This window comes from Arachis hypogaea, chromosome 19 (genome assembly GCF_003086295.3).
Source record: "Arachis hypogaea cultivar Tifrunner chromosome 19, arahy.Tifrunner.gnm2.J5K5, whole genome shotgun sequence".
In the NCBI taxonomy this organism is placed as follows: Eukaryota; Viridiplantae; Streptophyta; class Magnoliopsida; order Fabales; family Fabaceae; genus Arachis; species Arachis hypogaea.
In genome coordinates, this window is record NC_092054.1 from 34,083,473 (window position 1) to 34,106,172 (window position 22,700).

Below are 22,700 nucleotides of genomic sequence, written 5' to 3' on the forward strand. Positions count from 1 at the left end.
TTGGCTGTTGTATGTCTAATTTGTATGCTGAAGCTTGGCTGGCCATTTGGCCATGTCTAATCTTTTGGACCGAAGCTTTCACATAAAGCTTAGCTGGCTATTTAGCCATGTCTAAATTTTTGGACCGAAACTTTAGACTAACATTGCATGATTCCTGGAATTCTTATTAAAAATTTTGAATTTCTTATTTTTCTCTTTCCAAATTATTTTCGAAAAATCCAAAAAAAAATTTAATAAAATCATAAAAACCAAAAATTTTATGTTTCTTGTTTGAGTCTTGTGTCAAATTTTAAGTTTGGTGTCAATTGCATCTTTTTAATCTTTCTTTAAATTTTTGAAAACTCATGCATGGTGTTCTTCATGGTCTTCAAGTTATTCTTGATGATTGCCTTTGTTTAATCTTGTGATTTTCTTGTTTTGTGTTTGTTGTTGTTTTTCATATGTATTTTCAATTTGTTAGTGTCTATAGATTAAAAATTTCTAAGTTTGGTGTCTAGCATGTTTTCCTTTTCTTAAAAATTTTCAAAAACATGTTCTTGGTGTTCATCATGATCTTCAAAGTGTTCTTGGTGTTCATCTTGACATTCGAAGTGTTCTTGCAAGCATTAGTTATTTTGATTTTAATTTCTTATGTCTTGTGTCTGTTTGTTGTTTTTCTCTTTCCTCATTAATTTCAAAAAAATAAAAAAATATATCTTTTCCTTAAATTGCTCATAATTTTCGAAATTTTAGATTGATTTAGTCATAAAATTTTAAAATTTAGTTGTTTCTTGTTAATCAAGTCAAAATTTCAAATAAAAGATTCTATGTTTTTTAAATCCTTTTCAAAAATCAAATCTTTTTTATTTTTTTTACATTTTCAAAAACTTTAAAAATTTGATTTTCATAAGTATATTCTATGATGGTCTGTCTGAATTGTCCAAGATGTCATTGGATCACTCTGCTGGTGGATCTCTTCATCTGAAGAAGATACCTGCAGAAGCCCAGGAACTTATTGAAATGGTTGCAAATAACCAGTTCATGTACACTTCTAAAAGAAATCCTGTGAATAGTGGGACAACTCAGAAGAAAGAAGTTCTGGAGATTGATACTCTAAATGCCATATTGGCTCAGAATAAAATATTGACTCAGCAAGTCAATATGATTTCTCAGAGTCTGTCTAGAATGCAAGCTGCATCAGGCAGTACTAAGGAAGCTTCCTCTGAAGAAGAAGCCTATGACCTTGAGAACCTTGGAATGGAAGAGGTGAATTACATGGGAGAATCCTATGGAAACACCTATAATCCTTCATAGAGGAATCATCCAAATTTCTCATGGAAGGATCAACAGAAGCCTAATCAAGGCTTCAGTAACAATAATGGTGGGAGAAATAGGTTTGGCAATAACAAACCTTTTTCATCATCTTCTCAGCAACAGACAGAGAATTCTAAGCAAAGCCACTCTGACTTAGCAACTGTAGTCTCTGATCTATCTAAGACCACTCTCAGTTTTATGACTGAAGCAAGGTCCTCCATTAGAAATTTGGAGGCACAAGTGGGTCAGCTGAGTAAAAGAGTTATTAAACTCCCTCCTAGTACTCTCCCAAGCAATACAGAAGAGAATCCAAAAAGAGAGTGCAAGGCAATAAACACGTCCAACATGGCCGAACCTGTAGAGGAGGGAAAGGCAGTGATTTCCAGTGAGGAAGACCTCAATGGACATCCACTGGCCTCCAAGGAGTTCTCTAATAAGTAACCAAAGGAATCTGAGGCTCATACAGAGACCATAGAGATTCCACTAAACTTACTGTTGCCATTCATAAGCTCTGATGAATGTTCTTCCTTTGAAGAGGATGGAGATATTATTGAAGAGCAAGTTGCTCAATATCTAGGAGCAATCATGAAGTTGAATGCCAAGCTATTTGGTAATGAGACTTGGGAGGATGAACCCCCATTGCTCATCAATGAACTAAATGATCCGGTTCAACTGAAATTACCTCAGAAGAAACAGGATCCTGGAAAGTTCTTAATACCTTGTACCATAGGCACCATGACCTTTGAGAAGGCTCTGTGTGGCCTGGGGTCAGGGATAAACCTCATGCCCCTCTCTGTAATGGAGAAACTAGGGATCTTTGAGGTACAAGCTGTTAAAATCTCACTGGAGATGGCAGACAATTCAAGGAAATAGGCTTATGGACCTGTAGAGGATGTCTTAGTGAAGGTTGAAGGCTATTACATCCCTGCTGACTTCATAATCCTAGACACTGGGAAGGATGAAGATGATTCCATCATCCTTGGAAGACCCTTCCTAGCCACAGCAAGAGCTGTGATTGATGTGGACAGAGGAGAGCTAGTCCTTCAATTGAATGAGGACTACCTTGTGTTTAAGGTTCAAGGATCTTCTTCTGCAACCATGGAGAGGAAGCATGAAAAGCTTCTCTCAATACAGAGTCAAACAAAGCCCCCACACTCAACTTCTTAGTTTGGTGTTGGGAGGCCACCAGTAAGCTCTGAGTCTCTGTGAAGCTCTCTAAGAGCTTCATGGTCAAGCTATTAACATTAAAGAAGCGCTTGTTGGGAGGCAACCCAATATTATTTAATTATATTCACTTATTTTCCATTGTTATTTTATGTTTTCTTTAGGTTGATGATCATATGAAGTCACAAAAACAAATGAAAAATAAAAAACAGAATGAAAAACAGCATCAAAAATAGCACACCCTGGAGGACAGGCTTACTAGCGTTTAAACGCCAGTAAGGATAGCAGAATGGGCGTTTAACGCCAGAAAGGGCTGTCTGGCATATTTAAAGTTGTGTTATTCAAGTGTGAGTGGTTTATTGCTGAGGAAGATGATTATGGTCTGACATACGTTCTTTTCAACAAAAGATGTTACCAAGACGAACCATTTGTGTTGGCAAGCCAAGCACACCAGTGCTTTTATGTGAAAGATCCATATATTCCCCAAAAGCATTATGTGATGAAAACGGTTCCAAGAGACTTGTTTAACATTGGGGTCCAATTACAGTTTGACCCTAACATAAGAGAGCCACATGAATCGGCAAATAGTCCGATACCCTTGATGATATTGGCGATGTAGACTTGGTTAGACAGGGTGTGCGACCCACTATTGTTGATGTGACACCGAACAAGATCAAACCTAACCACAAAGAAATAGAGTCTGATGATTTTGACAGTGAAGCTGAAATTGAGGTAGTACAAAAATTGTCCATGATGCTTTATTTGTTCATGATGCTTTATATGTGGCTGCCATATGATTTATTTGTACAAAAATTGATATGACAATAGTGGTCCATAGCCCTCTTAAAATATGTGGCTGTCATATAATTTATTTATCCATCAAGCTTTATTTGTTCATACTTTATTTGTTCCTGAAATCTCAATGTTTGTTTACTTTATTATGTGGCTGCCGTATGATAATGCATATGTCTATTTCTTTATTAGTTTTGATGCTTTATTTTTCTCTCTTCATGCAATTTAATTATGTTGATGCTTTATTTGACATTTTTTAATACAGGATGAACAATGAAGGAAATCCCAAAAGAAAAAGGTTAAGTACCCTATCACAAATAGAGTCACAAAGAAGTCCCTTGAAGATGAGGAGTCCAGTAAAAAATTCAGGAAAAATACAATTCACAAGTGCTTATGCATTGCTAAAACAATTTCAAATCAAAAGGGAGCATGTTTTAGCTGCATGTGGGGATAGTAGTAAACATGAGACAATGAAAAAGGGAAAGATGCCGAAAAAGAAGCTGACAAGAGTTGACGATGAAGGTCAAAGCAAAATGGCAACCAAGAAGATAACAAACATGAAAGATCGTGAAGATCAAATCAAGATGCCAACAAAGAACTGCAATGAAGAAAATCATCTAGTCAAGATGAAAGCCAATGAAATTGAGGGTCAAAGTGGGAAGAAGCCGTCTAAGAAGAAGGTGCCAATGAAGAAATCAAAGGTGGAAGATGATAAAACCAAGATGAATACCAATGACGCTGATGGTCAAAGCAAGAAGCCAACCAATAAGAAGATGCTGATGAAGAAATCGAATGAAGAAGATGCCAATGAAGAAGAACATAAGATTGAGTCTCTTATCCCAGCTATGACTTTGGATGAATTCTTCGAAAAATATGGGATATCGTTGGATGAAAATGATGAAGAATATGAATATGATTATGATGATCACAATCCAAGTGTTGGTGATAGTAGTGATAGTCAACTCGGTAATTCCTTTATCCTTTTTTTTTCAATAGCAAATAGTGAAAGACATCAACCTAACTCTTGTATTTAGTTGATTACTCTTTTATTTACTTTAATAGTATTCTTGTTAATATTCTCTAGTAATGACATTGGAAATAGGTACCAAAAAGAAAAAAGTTCGTGGTCCCACCCAACTCAAGCATATTCATGCTATGGAGACACAGATAGAGTTAACATGGTGCAACGACAGACCTATAGGCCCAACAAAGACACAGGTTCAATTGTTTAGTCGATTTTTAGGTACACTTGCAAGAAACTCTAATTTGGTCACGTTATTATATACTAGTTGGCAAGCTGTGTCAAGTGAGACTAAAACTTCAATGTTGGATTATGCAAAGGTAACTAGACCATTCTCCTTTTTAAATTGTTTACAATTAGGCTTAGCATTGTACGGTAAAATAACATAATTCACTGTTTATTCATAGTCTAAATATAAAATTCCAAGTGATGCTGAGCCTTGGGTGATAGATACCATTGGAGAGTCATAGAAGCAATTTAAGAAACGCATAAAAAAATATCACTATACACCATACAGCTCATTCAGAGAGATGATGAAAAATCATCCGATTACCGTACCTGAACTGTATTTTAGAAAATTAGTTCAATTTTGGAGTCTTGATATCATCAAAGTAAGTTATTTTCACAACTTTCTTGGCTTTATTAATGGTATCGTGTATTTAACTAACTTAATGTATTTTTACATTACAACAATATGTAGGTTATTTCTGACAAAAATCGTGAAAATAGATCCAAACAAAAATGGAATCATCGAATGGGTCTAGTTAGTTTTGAATTAGTACGAGCTGAATTGGTATTATATTTGTGCTTCGCATTTAAGTATCTTTGCATCTTTCATGTCATCTGTGCTGACTTCGAGTAATCTTTGTGGTTTCTTTGTAGCGTACAAAAAAAGAGGGCAATAAAGATCTATCACAGTCTGAGATGTTTGTTGTAACTCGTACTAACAAGAAAGGAGAGACTGATTCGGGAACACAAGAGACGATTGTGAGTTGTTTAGTTTCGTAGAAATGTACACTAAAAGAAATGTGTAAATCATTTTTTATATTTTTAGCATATACGCACATGAACTTATTTCAATTTTCCTTCTATGTAATAGGATCATCTTCAAAATTTGAAGCAAGATGGATACAGTGATGATGAAGCGCTTCAAACGGTTTTTGGAAAGGAGAGACATGGTAGAGTTCGTTTCTATGGTCGATCAGTCACAAAATTCTCTCTTAAAAAGGATAAGCAAATCCGACAAATGCAATAACAACATGCTGAAGTGGTTTCAACTATGGAGAAAAATCAAAATAACTTAACTTCCAAGTTGGATGGTTTAACGAGCTTGATCAAAACGGTGTTGCAACAAGTTAATCCTGGTATGAGTGCGGAACAAGTGCAAGTAATGATAGAAGCTGCCCAACAATCTCCGCCTGATGCAAGTAGTGTACCAAATGATGCGAGGCGAAGCATTCCTCCTTCACTGGGATCGAACCATGTGTCAAAAGATATGGAAGTAAGTACTGTCAAAATTAGTAGTTAAATTAATGGTGGCTGATTGCTTAATAGTGGGTGATTGCTGTTGATGTTAATTTTATTGTTGATTTTATTCGCTAATTGGCTCCATGAGTACATATTAAATAGAAGGGTAAGAAACTAATTACGAACTAAGATGCATAACCTACCATTGTTTCTCTTTAGAAGGTATAGAAAAATAGATAAAGCAATAATAATACATGAAGGTGAAGTGGTAGCAATCAGCATTGAATTAGTACTCAGTAATATATAGCAATCAGCATTATTATTATTTTAAAATTTACTTTGTCTATTGATTTCACACTCGATCTGGTTTTTCTGTTTCGCTGGTGTTGATTACTTGATTTGTTTGATGGGTTGGAAGCTAATAATAGTATTTCGGTATTACCTTATTTTTTAAGCTTCTATTTTGGTTGTGGTTGTTTCTTTGTGCTGGATTTTTTTCAGTTTTAAGCGACTTCAACAGGGGAGTTGAAGTTCCACTCAAAGATAGATTAAAAACAAATAAACATTACCAAATGGCTCAAAACCACATGCAAATACTCCTTGTTATTTAGTTGTTGAAATTTTCATATTGATTGACTTACTTAACTTGTACTCCATATTCATTACTCAACTGCACTGCATGTGCATCATCAAAAATATTTTTGTTCTGTTCTAACTTCTTTATTTCTTTTGCTAGTAGGAGGACATGATGTGAAGAAAATATGTTCTATACAAATATAAGATGGGATGGGTCTTATAATGATTTTGGTTATCTAAATGTATTATTTTGATGTGTTCTTTACATTTTGATAAGAGACTTTATCCGATAATACATGTAATGGATAAATTACACCCTATTTTGATTAGTGTTGTAATGGATATCTACTTTTTAATGAAACTTTTAGGATTTACATTTATTGAATTTCTCATTCTTAGATTTATTTTGTGATTATCATCATTTTGGAATGTGATTATGCTTCAAAAAAAATTCATAAAATAAAACAGGTTACCATAGATAACTTATGGCCACGATTTTAAGGAGGGGTGACCATAGATAAGCTATGGCCACGGTGAAAACAGTGACTATAGATAAGGCTATGGTCATGGTTTTAAGGCGGGGTGACCATAGACACTATGGTCACGGCAAAAAACCGTGACCATAGATAAGGCTATGGTCACGGTTTAAGGAGGGGTGACCATAGGGGCTATGGTCACGGCTAAAACCGTGACCATAGATAAGGCTATGGTCACGGTTTTTAGGTGGGGTGACCATAGAGGCTATGGTCATGGTTTTTGGTGGAGTGACCATAGAGGCTATGGTCACGGCCAAAACCGTGACCATAGATAAGGCTATGGTCACGGTTTTGGGAAGGAGTGACCATAGAGGCTATGGTCACGGTCAAAACCGTGACCATAGATATGGCTATGGTCATGGCCAAAACCGTGACCATAGATAAGGCTATGGTCACTGTTTTGGAAAGGGGTGACTATAGAGGCTATGGTCACGGTCAAAACCGTGACCATAGATATGGCTATGGTCACGGTTTTTGGTGGAGTGACCATAGAGGCTATGGTCACGGCCAAAACCGTGACCATAGATAAGGCTATGGTCATGGTTTTGGGAAGGGGTGACCATAGAGGCTATGGTCACGGTTTTGGGTGGAGTGACCATAGAGGCTATGGTCACGGCCAAAACCGTGACCATAGCCTTATCTATGGTCACGGTTTTGGGAAGGGGTGACTATAGAGGCTATGGTCACGGCCAAAACCGTGACCATAGATAGGCTATGGTTATGGTTTTATCGCGTGACCATAGATTAACCTATGGTCACGGTAAAAAAACGTGGCCTAAAGTGCCAGAATTTGAATATTACAACCGTGACCATAGAAACCATGACCATAGATAAAAAAACGATGACCATAGGTCTATGGCCACGAGAGAATAGGCCACGGCAGAAAAACCGTGACCATAGGTCAAAAACCGTGACCATAGACCTATGGTCACCCTTTTCACTAGCTATGGTCACGGTTTTTCACCGTGACCATAGACCTTTTTTTTGTATTGGTAGAGGAGGGAAATGCAGTGATTTCCAGTGAGGAAGACCTCAATGGACGTCCAATGGCCTCCAAGGAGTTCTCTAATGAGTAACCAAAGGAATCTGAGGCTCATACAGAGACCATAGAGATTCCACTAAACTTACTGTTGCCATTCATAAGCTCTAATGAGTGTTCTTCCTTTGAAGAGGATGAAGATATTATTGAAGAGCAAGTTGCTCAATATCTAGGAGCAATCATGAAGCTGAATGCCAAGCTATTTGGTAATGAGACTTGGGAGGATGAACCCCCATTGCTCATCAATGAACTAAATGATATGGTTCAACTGAAATTACCTCAGAAGAAACAGGATCCTGGAAAGTTCTTAATACCTTGTACCATAGGCACCATGACCTTTGAGAAGGCTCTGTGTGACCTGGGGTCAGGGATAAACCTCATGCCCCTCTCTGTAATGGAGAAACTAGGGATCTTTGAGGTACAAGCTGCTAAAATCTCACTGGAGATGGCAGACAATTCAAGGAAACAGGCTTATAGACCTGTAGAGGATATCTTAGTGAAGGTTGAAGGCTATTACATCCCTGCTGACTTCATAATCCTAGACACTGAGAAGGATGAAGATGATTCCATCATCCTTGGAAGACCCTTCCTAGCCACAGCAAGAGCTGTGATTGATGTGGACAGAGGAGAGCTAGTCCTTCAATTGAATGAGGACTACCTTGTGTTTAAGGTTCAAGGATCTTCTTCTGCAACCATGGAGAGGAAGCATGAAAAGCTTCTCTCAATACAGAGTCAAACAAAGCCTCCACACTCAACTTCTAAGTTTGGTGTTGGGAGGCCACCATTAAGCTCTGAGTCTCTGTGAAGCTCTCTAAGAGCTTCACTGTCAAGCTATTAACATTGAAGAAGCGCTTGTTAGGAGGCAACCCAATATTATTTAATTATATTCACTTATTTTCCATTGTTATTTTATGTTTTCTTTAGGTTGATGATCATGTGAAGTCACAAAAACAAATGAAAAATAAAAAAACAGAATGAAAAACAGCATCAAAAATAGCACACCTTGGAGGACAGGCTTACTAGCGTTTAAACGCCAGTAAGGATAGCAGAATGGGCGTTTAACGCCAGAAAGGGCTGTCTGGCATCTGGCTGGCGTTAAACGCCAGAAATGGGCATCTGGCTGGCGTTTAACGCCAGAAATGGGCAGCAAACTGGCATTTAACGCCAGGAAAGGTAGCAGAGCTAGCGTTAAATGCCAGATTTGGCACAGAGTGGGCGTTTGAATGCCAGAATGGTGCAGGGACTCAAATTCCTTGACACCTCAGGATCTGTGGACCCCACAGGATCCCCACGTACCCCACCTCTTCTTCTCTCCTCTTCACACCTTTCCATAACACTCTTCCCCAAACACCCTTGACCAATCCCATCAATAACTCTTCCCCAAATACCACTCACTTATCAAATCTTACCCTCTTCTCCATAATCTCTTCACCACTCAACTCTATCCATCATAAAACCCTACCTACCTCACCATTTAAATTGAAACCATTTCCCTCCCAAACTCAAATCCTCATACACGGCTACCCTCTCTCTCCTACCCTATAAATACCCCTCCTCACTACCTCCACTTTCACACATCACAAACACTTCTTCCCCCTTGGCCGAACCTCTCACCCCCCTCCATCTCCTCCATTTCTTCTTCTTCTACTCATTTCTTTCTTCTTTTGCTCGAGGACGAGCAAATATTTTAAGTTTGGTGTGGAAAAAGCTCTGCTTTTTGTTTTTCCATAACCATTAATGGCACCTAAGACCGGAGAAATCTCTAGAAAGAAGAAAAGGAAGGTAATTGCTTCTACCTCCGAGTCATGGGAGATGGAGAGATTCATCTCAAAAGCCCATCACTAAGAAAAGGATGGAGCAAACAAGAGAGCCCACTCATGGACCTCAACAAGAGCATGAGGATATTCCTCATCATGAAATCCCTGAGATGCCTCAAGGGATGCACTTTCCTCCACAAAACTATTGGGAAAATCAACACCTCCTTAGGAGAATTATGTTCCAACATGGGACAACTAAGGATGGAGCACCAAGAGCATTCCATCCTCCTCCATGAAATTAGAGAAGACCAAAGAACTATGAGGGAGGAGCAACAAAGGCAAGGAAGAGACATAGAGGAGCTCAAGCACTCCATAAGATCTTTAAGAGGAAGAACTAGCCGCCATCACTAAGGTGGACCCGTTCTTTAATCTCCTTGTTTTTATTTTTTCTGTTTTTCGAATTATATGCTTTATGTTTTGTCTATGTTTGTGTCTTTATTACATGATCATTAGTGTCTAGTTTCTATGTCTTAAAGCTATGAATGTCCTATGAATCCTTCACCTTTCTTAAATGAAAAATGTTTTTAATTGCAAAAGAACTAGAAATGCATGATTTTAAATTATATCTTGAAATTAGCTTAATTATTTTGATGTGGTGGCAATACCTTTTATTTTCTGAATGAATGATTGAACAGTGCATATTTTTGAATTTGTTGTTTATGAATGTTAAAATTGTTGGCTCTTGAAAGAATAATGAAAAAGGAGAAATGTTATTGATAATCTGAAAAATCATAAAATTGATTCTTGAAGCAAGAAAAAGCAGGGAATAGCAAAAGCTTGTGACAAAAAAAAAGAAGCGAAAAAAAAAAGAAAAAGAAAAAGCAAGCAGAAAAAGCCAATAACCCTTTAAACCAAAAGGCAAGGGTAAATAAAAAGGATCCAAGGCTTTGAGCATTAATGGATAGGAGGGCCCAAAGGAATAAAATCCTGGCCTAAGCGGCTAAACCAAGCTGTCCCTAACCATGTGCTTGTGGCGTGAAGGTGTCAAGTGAAAAGCTTGAGACTGAGCGGTTAAAGTCGTGGTCCAAAGCAAAAAAAGAGTGTGCTTAAGAGCTCTGGACACCTCTAACTGGGGACTCTAGCAAAGCTGAGTCACAATCTAAAAAGGTTCACCCAGTTATGTGTCTGTGGCATTTGTGTATCCGGTGGTAATATTGGAAAACAAAATGCTTAGGGTCACGGCCAAGACTCATAAAGTAGCTGTGTTCAAGGATCAACATACTGAACTAAGAGAATCAATAACACTATCTGAATTCTGAGTTCCTATAGATGCCAATCATTCTGAACTTCAAAGGATAAAGTGAGATGCCAAAACTGTTCAGAAGCAAAAAGGCTATAAGCCCCGCTCATCTAATTGAAACTAATCTTCATTGATAAGTTTAGAATTTATTGTATTTTCTCTTCTTTTTATCCTATTTTGTTTTCAGTTGCTTGGGAACAAGCAACAATTTAAGTTTAGTGTTGTGATGAGCGGATAATTTATACCCTTTTTGGCATTGTTTTTACATAGTTTTTAGTATGTTTTAGTTACTTTTTATTATATTTTTATTAGTTTTTATTCAAAAATCACATTTCTGGACTTTACTATGAGTTTGTGTGTTTTTCTGTGATTTTAGGTATTTTCTGGCTAAAAAAGGACTGCAGATGCTGTTGGATTCTGACCCTCCTGCACTCAAAGTGGATTTTCTGGAATTACAGATACCCGATTGGCGCGCTCTTAATTGCGTTGAAACCTAGACATTCTGGGCTTTCCAGCAATATATAATAGTCCATACTTTGCCCGAGATTTGATGGCCCAAACTGGCATCCAAAACCAGCCTAAAACATATTGGCGTAAAACGCCCAAACTGGCACCAGAATTGGAGTTAAACGCCCAAACTGACACCAAAGCTGGCGTTTAACTCCAGGAACAGCCTATGCATGTGTAAAGCTCAATGCTCAGTCCAAGCACACACCAAGTGGGCTCCGAAAGTGGATTTCTGCACTACCTGCACATAGTTACTCATTTTCTATAACCCTAGGCTACTAGTTTAGTATAAAAACTACTTTTAGAGATTTATTTTATGTCTTTGGTTGATCATATGCTATCATAGACTATTTTCACGTTTGGAGGCTGGCCTCACGGCCATGCCTAGACCTTTTTCACTTATGTATTTTCTACGATGGAGTTTCTACACCCTATAGATTAAGGTGTGGAGCTCTGCTGTTCTTTATGAATTAATGCAATTACTACTGTTTTTCTATTTAATTCATGCCTACTTCTTCTCCAACATATACTCTCATACTTAATTCAGTTAAGTTAGAATGAAGGAGTGACCCATGACAATCACCCAATCTTCGTTACTCGCTTAGCCAAGATCGCGTGCCTGACAACCACAAAGCGATCTACATGATGTTCAACGTAGTCATTGGACGACAGCCGGAGTATATTCTCTTGGGTTTCTAATCAACGACTCACATCGTCTCTCCTGACAACAGAGCATCTAGATTTGAGATTAGAACCTTTGTGGTATAAGCTAGAACCATTGGCAGCATTCCTAAGATTCGGAAAGTGTAAACCTTGTCTGTGGTATTCCAAGTAGGATCCGAGAAGGGATGACTGTGACGAGCTTCAAACTTGGGAATGTTGGGTGCAGTGACAGTGTGCAAAAGGACAGTAGTCCTATTCCGACACTAGCGGGAACCAACAGATGATTAGCCGTGCGGTGACAGCGCATATGGATTTGTTTTCATCCGAGAGGATCATACAGCTTGCCATGGAAGGAGGTAACGCATGGTTGAAAGAAGGCAATAGGAAAGCAGAGGTTCAGAAGCAACAAAGCATCTCCATACGCTTATCTAAAATTCCCACCAGTGAATTACATAACTTTATTTTATTTTAAGTTTTATTTATGTTTTAATTATCAAAACCTCATAACCAATTGAATCCGCCTGACTGAGATTTACAAGGATGACCATAGCTTGCTTCAAACCGACAATCTCCGTGGGATCGACCCTTACTCACATAAGGTTTATTACTTGGACGACCCAGTGCACTTGCTGGTTAGTTACGCGGAGTTGTGAAGAAGTGTTGAGATCACGATTTCACCGTACCAGTAATCCTCCTAGGTGCTGCCATCCTATCTGCACGTGAATCAACTGAATCAGTAGTAAAGGATCTTGTTTCCTCCTCAGATGGCGGTTCAGATTCGCCCTCAGATGAGACTGGTGAATCGATAACAATCACTTCACCATCCTCTGAGGCTAACATGCGCCGAGCTCGCCTAATACGTGAAAGAGTTCTTTCAATTTCAGGATCAAATGCAGCTAAGCTCGGATCAGCCATTGAACGCGTTATTCAATGAAAGAAACATACAGATCATGGTAATAAAATAAAATAAAATATGCAAATAAAATAGAAATATGTACACTAATTAATAATTTAGCACACAATTGCAACTCCCCGGCAACGGCGCCAAAAATTGATGTGTGGCAGAAATTAGAACAATTAAGAGATTATAATATAAGAACAGCGTTGCGAGTATAGCTCTTAACCAGCAAAAATCTGCCTCATCAATTTAGAAAGGTTGTCACAAAAGTTTAGAATAAAAAATACTGGGAGTATGAGTCCCAGGTCATCCCCCAACGAGTTTCTTGAAAGGGTGCTAAGTTATTAATCAGGAGTTTTCCGAGGATTTTGAGAGTTGAATGACAGAAAATAAATAATTGTAATTTAAAAGAGAAATATATGTTTCAATTAAAAATCCTTGACTGGGGGAATGATTAATTGGAAGTTCTATCCTTGTTGGAAATTTCTCAAGTGTAGTATAAAGAAGTTGTTGTTTTCACTTAGTTAACCCTTACTAAATAAAGGAAAGTCAAGTAATTGAGCTAATTCTTATTCGCAAATCCTAGTCCTCTCCCGTGGGAAGGTCTAGTGTTAGTAAATACAGAATTAGCCAACAACTTCCAATTTAACTAATCACTTAAGCATTCCAACTCAAGTGTCTCCTCTTAATCAACCCCCATGTCAAGTTGGGAATCTACTCCATTGACATGAAAATTACTTGCATAAAATTAAAAAGGGAATAAAAGAAAGACATGATAGACAATAACTGCAATTTAATTGAAACTAAAAGTAATCCTTTTCATTAACAATCCATGAAAATAATCCAATTGTAACTTTAAACAAGAATTAAGAATATGGAATAAATAAAAGAGTAAGGAAACAAACTAGAATAGCATCTTCAACGGAGGTGATGACTCTTCAATATCCAAAAGCAAAAGCAATAAACTATGAATGTAAAGAAAACCTAGAGGAAGAGTAATTTTTCTCTCTAGATTCCGATCTAAAATCCTAAAACTATGCTAATGAGAATGTGTCTTGAGTCTCTGCATGTTCCTTGGCTCTAATATGTGTTTCTGGGCCAGAAATTGGGTCAAAACTTGGCCCGAAATCGCCCCCATCATTTTCTGTTATTTCTGCAGATCGCGCATGTCACGCGAACGCATCAGTCACGCGTGCGCATCGCTGGTCGTTTTGGCGTGTCACGCATACGCGTCATCCACGCGTGCGCGTCTTTTGTGCAAACTCCAACCCACGCATACGCGTCAGGCACGCGCACGCATCGTTGCAATTTTCTCCATGTCGCGCGCACGCGTGAGCCATGCATGCACGTCGATGCTCGCTTGTTATCTCCTTGGTTTCTTGTGTTCCTTCCATTTTTGCAAGCTTCCTCTCCATCCTCTAAGCCATTCCTGCCCTATAAAGCCTGAAATACTTAACACACGGATCACGGCATCGAATGGTATAAAGGAGAATTAAAATATACAAATTAAAGATCTCTAGGAAGCAAGTTTTCAACCATAAAACAAAACTAGGAAGGGATTGTAAAATCATGCAAATCATATGAATAAGTAGGTAAAGACTTGATGAAACCACTCAATTAAACACAAGATAAACCGTAAAATAGTAGTTTTATCACTTCTCTCTTGACATTCTTGCATCTCGGCAATGACATCGTCAAAGGCTCGGTGCAAAATTCTGGTTAGCTCCTAGGACTCTGACGTAAATTCACAGATATTGTGTGACCAAAACACCAAATCATTGAATCCCTTGCTTCTTAGCTCCAGTAGCGGCTCGTCTTGGTTGCTCTTGATGTGCAGATGCCTCCTCTTTATGTTCTTGCTCTAGCATTCCAGTATGTATTTCAGTGTCACGTTATCTACTCGCTCGAAGCTTAAGACGCTCAGGGAATGGCGGCACAGTATGCCCCTTGACTCAAACAGCAGGCACTGGCACTTTACCTCTCGTGATACTGCATCGTAGGTGACAAATAACTTGTTGAATGTGGAGTTAGAAACCTGATTTACGACTTTGTATGTTGTGAAACCTAGGGTGGAATGCATTGATCTTGTGATGCAGTTCACCTTTTCTCTGAATTTTCCTTGAACTTTCCTGAACTTCTTGTGGGTATACACGTGCTGAAACTAGGCCTCTATTGGTGATTTTGTTATGCATGGTATCACGGTGTGAAAATCTGCAGCGTCGAATTCTCTCTCTTTCTCTCTCTTTACTCTCTACTTGCTAGGCAATTGTCGTATTGCTTCACGAATTGACTCAAGGAGCTATTGCGTGTGATGAACTTGTTGAAAAATGTGTGCAAGCTCTCGCACCTTTGTGTGCTTCTCATCTCAGCCCAGAAGTGGTGATCCAGGTAAACTTGAATCCATATATGCCGATCTTCGTATAGCTCTGCATAATGAACCAAAAACATGAGCTAGGATAGACCGAAATTTGTGCACGTTTAAATTGAAAAAGCAACAGCGTGAAAATAATTCGAATTAAAACCTTGGTTACTTGAGAGCCACTTGTTGCCTCCGAGGCCGTACTTTATGTGAAAATCGTTCTAGTTTCTGTCGAATGCATCTTTTGTGAACGAGTTCCAAATGACGTGGCTCATCTCTTGTTCTATTTCTTCGTGTCGCTTGTAGCCGTTTAGTTTGTTTAGGATCTTCTTCATGATGTGCCAAATGCACCACCGGTGAATTGTTGTTGGCATGCACATCTCGATGGCTCTTTGCATCGATGCGCATTGGTTGGTAAGAATGCCTTTTGGTACCTTCCCTCCCATGCAACGGAGCCAACACTCGAATAGCCATTTGAATGATTGGGTATCCTCATTTTTCATCAGGGCGTATCCGAGAAGTGTCGACTGACTGTCATGATTCACGCTCACAAAAGAACAAAAAACCAGATTGTACCTGCATAAATGGACACTCTCACAATGTGATGAACTAAAATGTGTAGATTTGGTGAATTTAAAGACTTAATTTGGGTGAACCGAATTAAGTGAACAACTTGGCACTCTTCTGTTATCTGTTTAGATAGCTGCTGTCTTGTCTGATCCAATTGTACTTCCATATTCCTGTTAGCATTTTTAGTGTCTTGTAGCATCTCTTTAAATTCTACTAACTATTTTGTTATAAAAAGCAATTGCTGATTGAGTTCAGCAACTTGTTCTGGAGGACTAAGTTCAGAGGATACTGCTTTAGCCTCTTCTTTCATGGAGGACTCACTACTTAAGTACAGATGCTGATTTCTAGCAACTGTATCAATGAGCTCTTGAGCCTCTTCAATTGTCTATCTCATATGTATAGATCCACCAGCTGAGTGGTCTAGAGACATCTGGGCCTTTTCTGTAAGTCCATAGTAAAAGATGTCTAACTGTACCCATTCTGAAAACATTTCAGAGGGACATTTCCTTAGCATCCCTCTGTACCTTTCTCAGGCATTATAAAGAGATTCATTATCCTCTTGTTTAAAGCCTTGGATGTCCAGCCTTAGCTGTGTCATCCTTTTTGGAGGGAAAAATTGATTCAAGAATTTGTCTGATAACTGTTTCCATGTTCTTATGCTTGTTGTGGGTTGGTTATTTAACCACCTCTTAGCTTGATCTTTTACAGCAAATAGAAATAGTAACAATCTGTAGACATCCTGATCTACTTCCTTATCACGTACTATGTCAGCAATTTGTAAGAACTGTGCTAGAAACTCAGTAGGTTCTTCCTGTGGAAGACCGGAATACTGGCAATTTTGCTGTACCATGATAATGAGCTGAAGGTTTAGCTCAAAACTGCTGGCTCTGATGGGGGGTATACAGATACTACTCCCATATGAGGTAGTAGTGGGGTTAGCATATGACCCCAGAGTTCTTCTGGACTGTTCATTTCCAGTTAGATCCATGATGGAGAGAAAGGGAGATGATGTGGATTGTGAATAAAAATTTTATTCCCTTTTTTTTTAATTTAACGAAATTAAAAATAAAGTAAATAAATAAAATGAGGCAAATTTCGAAAATAAATAAAAAGAAATAAACGAAATTAGAAAACTAAATTAATTAATTAATTAAAAAGATTTGAAAATTTTTGGGTGAGGATTTTCGAAAAATGAAGAGAGAGAAAGTGGTTAGGAAGTTTTAAAAAAGATATGTCTTAAAATTAAAGATACTTGTAAGAAAATAAATAAGAGAAAAGATTTGAAAAAGATTTGATTTTAGGATTTGAGATTAGAAAAGATAAGATAAGTTAGGTAAGAGAAGATAAGGAATTTTGAAATTTAAAACTAAGATAAGATAAGATAAAAATTTTAAAATAAAAATATAAATTTTTAAATGTAATTTTCGAAAATTTCAATTTAAAATAAAGAGAAAAGATATTTTTGAATTTAATGAGGAAATAGAAAAACAATAAAATGACACCAAACTTAGAATTTTTAGATCAAAACAAAGAAAACAAACAAGAAAACTTTGAATGTCAAGATGAACACCAAGAACACTTTGAAGATCAATATGAACACCAAGAACAAATTTTGGAAATCTTTAAGAAAATAAAAACACAAAGAACACCAAACTTAAAAATTTTTATACTTTGGACACTAATAATTCGAAAATGCACAAGAAAAATAAGGAAAGACACAAAACAAGAAAAACTAAAGATCAAACAAGGAAAATAAATAAGAACAACTTGAAGATCAAGAAAGAAATAAGAACATGTAATTCGAAAAATTGAAAGAAAAATAAAGGCATGCAATTGACACCAAACTTAAAACATGAGACTAAACTCAGACATAAGACTAAATTATGAGGTTATTGGTTTTTATTTATTTATTAAAAATTTCGTAAAGAAATTTAGAAAAATAAAACAAGGATTTTAAAAATTTTAACAAGAACAATAATAAAAGACTCAAAGACAAATCACAGATGAATAAAGAAAAATAAAAATTTTTGAAAAGAAAATAAAAGACTCAAATTTAGTGACTCTATACCAACCAAAAAGGTAAATTCTTCCTAATCTAAGCAACAAGATGAACCGTCAGTTGTCCAAACTCGAACAATCCCTGGCAACGGCGCCAAAAACTTGGTGCACGAAATTGTGATCACACTTTTCACAACTCTGCACAACTAACCAGCAAGTGCACTGGGTCGTCCAAGTAATACCTTACGTGAGTAAGGGTCGATCCCACGGAGATTGTCGGCTTGAAGCAAGCTATGGTTATCTTGTAAATCTTAGTCAGGAGATTAATGATAAGAATGATTCTGTTTATGAAAAGTAAATAACATGAAATAAATGGTACTTGTTATTCAGTAATGAGGAACATGTTGAGGTTCTAGAGATGCTCTGTCGTCTGAATCTCTGCTTTCTTACTGTCTTCTTCTCCAAACACGCATGGCTTCCTTCAATGGCAAGCTGTATGTTGGTGGATCACCGTTGTCAATGGCTACCATCCGTCCTCTCGGATGAAAAATACCAGGCACGATTTCTGTACAGCTAATCAACTGTTGGATCTCTCGTCTCGGATGAAAAATACCAGGTACAACTACCGCACGGCTAATCATCTGTCGGTTCTCACTTGTGTCGGAATAGGATCTCTCTATCCTTTTGCACACTGTCATTGCACCCAACATTCATGAGTTTGAAGCTCGTCACAGTCATCCCATTCCAGATCCTACTCGGAATACCACAGATAAGGTTTAGACTTTCTGGATCTCAAGAATGCTGCCAATTGGTTCTAGCCTCTACCACGAAGGTTCTAATCCCACGGACTCGGTCCGTGGATTAGAGACTGGTGCGGAATTTAAAGTCCACAAACTAACTGGCAAGTGCACCGGGTCATACCAAGTAATACCTTACGTGAGTAAGGGTCGATCCCACGAGGATTGATGGATTGAGCAACAATAGTATTTGATAGGCTTAGTTAGACAAACAGAAAACAGTGTTTGAATATTCAAAGAGCATTAAAAAGTAGACAGGGAAATTATTAATTTGGGAATAAAATATGGAGAAGATATTTAAGGCTTCAGAGTTGTCTATTTTTCTGGATTAACTTTTCTTACTAACTATTTTAATTATGTAGGATTTAATTTATGGCAAACTATATGTGACTAGACCCTAATTCCTTAGACCTTTCTAGTCTCCTCTAAAATTCATTAACTGCCAATTCCTTGGTCAATTAATTCCAATTAGAAGCTACATGATCAAATTCCAGTTTATATGCCACAAAAATTCTAATTACCCAAAAAAAGGATTATCTGTCACATATCCCGTTAAATCCAGATAATTAAATTTTAGGAGAATATGTTTTCAAGCTATTGTTCAAGTAAAGAGCTTTTCCAAGTTATACAAGAACTCAAATAGAAAGAGGGTCATACTTCCGTTCCACCTAAATTCATAAAATGAAGAGCAAAAACAATTCTTAAATTATAAATCCATGCATAAATTAAAATAGAAAAAGCAATAAAATTAATCCATACAAATAGACAGAGCTCCTAACCTTAACAATGGAGGTTTAGTTGCTCATGGTTCAGAGTAGAAAACTAGGATTGTAAATTGGAATTGGAATAATGTTGTGGTGGTATCCCTTGTTAACTAATTGGGATCCTTTTATATCGAATCCTAATAAATTTAAAATTCAAATTTCTAAAACTAAAATAATATGTTTTCCTAAAAATAATATTTTAATTTAAATCAGAATAATTAGCAAGTCTTCAGTTGATGGGTGGGACCACTTGTTTTGTCTATTCTGCAGCTTCTAATCTGTGTTTTCTGGGCTGGAAACTGGGTCAAAACAGCCCAGAAATTGCCCCCAGTATTTTTCTGCGTTTTCTGTACGTGGCGCATGTCACGTGTACGCGTTAGTCACGTGTACGCGTCGATGGTCTTTTTCGCGAGTCACGCGGATGCATCGGTCACGTGCACGCGTCGCTGTGCAAATCTTCAAATCACGCGTATGCGTCAGTCACGCGCACGCATCGCCATGGAAAGCTCCAAATCACGCGTACGCGTCAGTCACGCGTACGCGTCGCTCCTCGCTGCCATCTCCTTTGATTCTTGTGCTGCAGAAACTCCATCAAATTCTGCCAAATGCTACCTAAAATAAACAAAATTGTAAAAGACTCAAAGTAGCATCCATATTGGCTAAAAGATAATTAATTCTTTATTAAATTCAACAAATTAGATGCAAATTCACTAGAAAAAGATAGGAAAGATGCTCACGCATCAGAACACCAAGCTTGAACTGTTGCTTGTCCTCAAGCAACCAAAACTAATATAAGCTTAGGATGTGAATTTGCATGAGAATGAGAGTTCGATTAAGCTCATGCCTCTTCTTATAGTGGGGTTTACAACTGTAATCCTGAATAGTTTTGGCATCTCACTTTATCCTTTGAAGTTCAGAATGATTGGCATCCATAGGAACTCAGAATTCAGATAGTGTTATTGATTCTTCTAGTTCAGTATGTTGATTCTTGAACACAGCTACTTTATGAGTCTTGGCCGTGACCCTAAGCATTTTGTTTTCCAATATTACCACCAGATACATAAATGCCACAGACACCTAACTGGGTGAACCTTTTCAGATTGTGACTCAGCTTTGCTAGAGTCCCCAGTTAGAGGTGCCCAAAACTCTTAAGCACACTCTTTTTGCTTTGGACCATGACTTTAACCGCTCAGTCTCAAGCTTTTCACTTGACACCTTCACGCCACAAGCACATGGTTAGAGACGGCTTGATTTAGCCGCTTAGGCCAGGATTTTATTCTTTGGGCCCTCCTATCCATTAATGCTCAAAGTTTTGGATCCTTCTTTATATATATATATATATATATATATATATATATATATATACACAAGCTTCGTGTTTTTCACTGCTTTTTCTTGCTTCAAGAATCAATTTTATGATTTTTCAGATTATTAATAATATTTCTCTTTTTTTCATCATTCTTTCAAGAGCCAACAATTTTAACATTCATAAACTTCACTATAAAAAAATGCACTGTTCAAGTCATGCATTCAGAATCACAGAAAATACCACCACATTTAAGTAAGTAAGACTACTCTTAAAATTAACTCAATTTCTCATGCAATACATCACTTCTGTAATTTTTTTTTATTTGAATTCAAGTTCAGTGAGTAATGCATGAGACCTCTTTTTAGAATTAAAGTAATTAAGAGAAAACTAAACTAGACCTAGGATTCTAGCTAATAAAGGATCATGCAACAAACAAAGCAAAATAGCAAAAAAGTGGAACATAACATAGTAAAAGCGGGAAGGAATATAGAATGAAAGGAACTTAACCACCTTAGTTATCCTAGCGGTCGTTTTATTCTTCAGGTTGTGCTCCTCAGTGAAGATGATTCGCCTCCCTTTTTGGTGCCATAAAATTAGACAGCAAACCCATAAGCGAAGCGTCAACACCAAACTTAAAGTTTTGCTTGTCCTCAAGCAAAGAAGAACTGAAAACAAAAACAAATACTAAGATAAAAGAAGAATAAAAGGATAAAAGAATAAGAGAAAATTAGGATTTGGGGGGTGGATGATTTGAAATCAGGTGCTGAGGTAGTTTAATTGGGGGTCGCATGCGACGCGGAAGCGTAAGGCACGCGTAAGCGTGGAACGCATGAATTTCAAGTGACGCGTACGCGTCGGAGACGTGTACATGTGGACGGCCAGGATGGAAAAACGACGCGAACGCATCAGGGATGCGTCCACGTGGTGGGGCTTGTGCGCCCAGCACATTTCCAGCCCCACACCGGCATAACTCTCTGGCCAAAACACCTTTTACGCTGATTTTACTCATCCACGCGTGCGCGTGCTTGACGCGGACGCGTAGAGTGCCAAAATCGCAAGTGACGCGGACGCATCATAGACGCGTACACGTGAACAAGTTTATGCGCAAGGCACCATTCCTGCGCCACTCTCGCACAACTCTCTGTCAAATTTTATTTTTCACGAACACACATATGACGCGTACGCGTCAGCGACGCTTGCGCGTTGTGTGCTCTTTTTTTTTTTTGAAATTGTTCGGTTCCTGTTCTAAGATAGCTGCATGATCTGAAAAACAGTAAAAAATTTAGTAAAAATCAAATAAGGAAGCAAACTACTACTACGAAAAATAGCTAATAAGGATACGAAATTATCGGGTTGCCTCCCGACAAGCGCTTCTTTAGCGTCACTAGCTTGACGGTCAGTTCTGCTAGTTCAGCAGATGAATGGACCTCTAGCGATCAATCTCGCCTCCAAGATAGTGCTTCAACCTCTGGCCATTCACTGTAAACTTCCTGTCAGAATTCCCTTCCTGTATTTCCACATGACCATATGGTAAAGCTCTGGTAACCACAAACGGTCCTGACCACCGGGATTTCAGCTTTCCGGGAAAGAATTTGAGCCTTGAATCATACAGAAGCACTCTTTGTCCTGGCTCAAAGACTCTGATGGCAATCTTCTTGTCATGCAGCAGCTTGGTTCTTTCCTTATACAGCTTGGCATTCTCATAGGCTAAATATCTGAATTCATCAAGCTCATTCAACTGAAGCATCTGCTTAATTCCTGCAGCTTCTGAATCAAGATTCAGGTACCTGATTTCCCAGTAAGCCTTGTGCTCCAGCTCAACTGGCAAGTGACAGGCTTTGCCATAGACTAACTGATAAGGAGATATGCCAATAGGAGTCTTGTAAGCTG

The 22,700-nt window shown here is 37.9% G+C and overlaps 1 protein-coding gene across 2 annotated transcripts; it reads left to right on the plus strand.

Annotated features, from left to right (window-relative positions):
- Positions 1–3,523: 3,523 nt before the first annotated feature.
- Positions 3,524–4,811, plus strand: LOC140181941 (uncharacterized). Of its 2 annotated transcripts, XM_072227721.1 has the most exons (3): positions 3,524–4,215; positions 4,352–4,590; positions 4,678–4,811. In XM_072227721.1, the coding sequence occupies exons 1-3, from the start codon at positions 3,594–3,596 to the stop codon at positions 4,738–4,740; spliced, it is 924 nt and encodes a 307-aa protein (XP_072083822.1). In that variant the 5' UTR covers positions 3,524–3,593; the 3' UTR covers positions 4,741–4,811. The 2 variants fall into 2 exon arrangements, with proteins under 2 accessions (XP_072083822.1, XP_072083821.1); XM_072227720.1 differs by having other exon boundaries at positions 4,352–4,811.
- The last annotated feature ends 17,889 nt before the right edge of the window (positions 4,812–22,700 follow it).

Coding starts and splice junctions, on each gene's coding strand:
- LOC140181941 (XM_072227720.1), top strand. CDS start 3,594: ATGAGGAGTCCAGTAAAAAATTCAGGAAAAATACAATTCACAAGTGCT. Junction 4,216..4,351: donor TAGTAGTGATAGTCAACTCG/GTAATTCCTTTA, acceptor CATTGGAAATAG/GTACCAAAAAGAAAAAAGTT.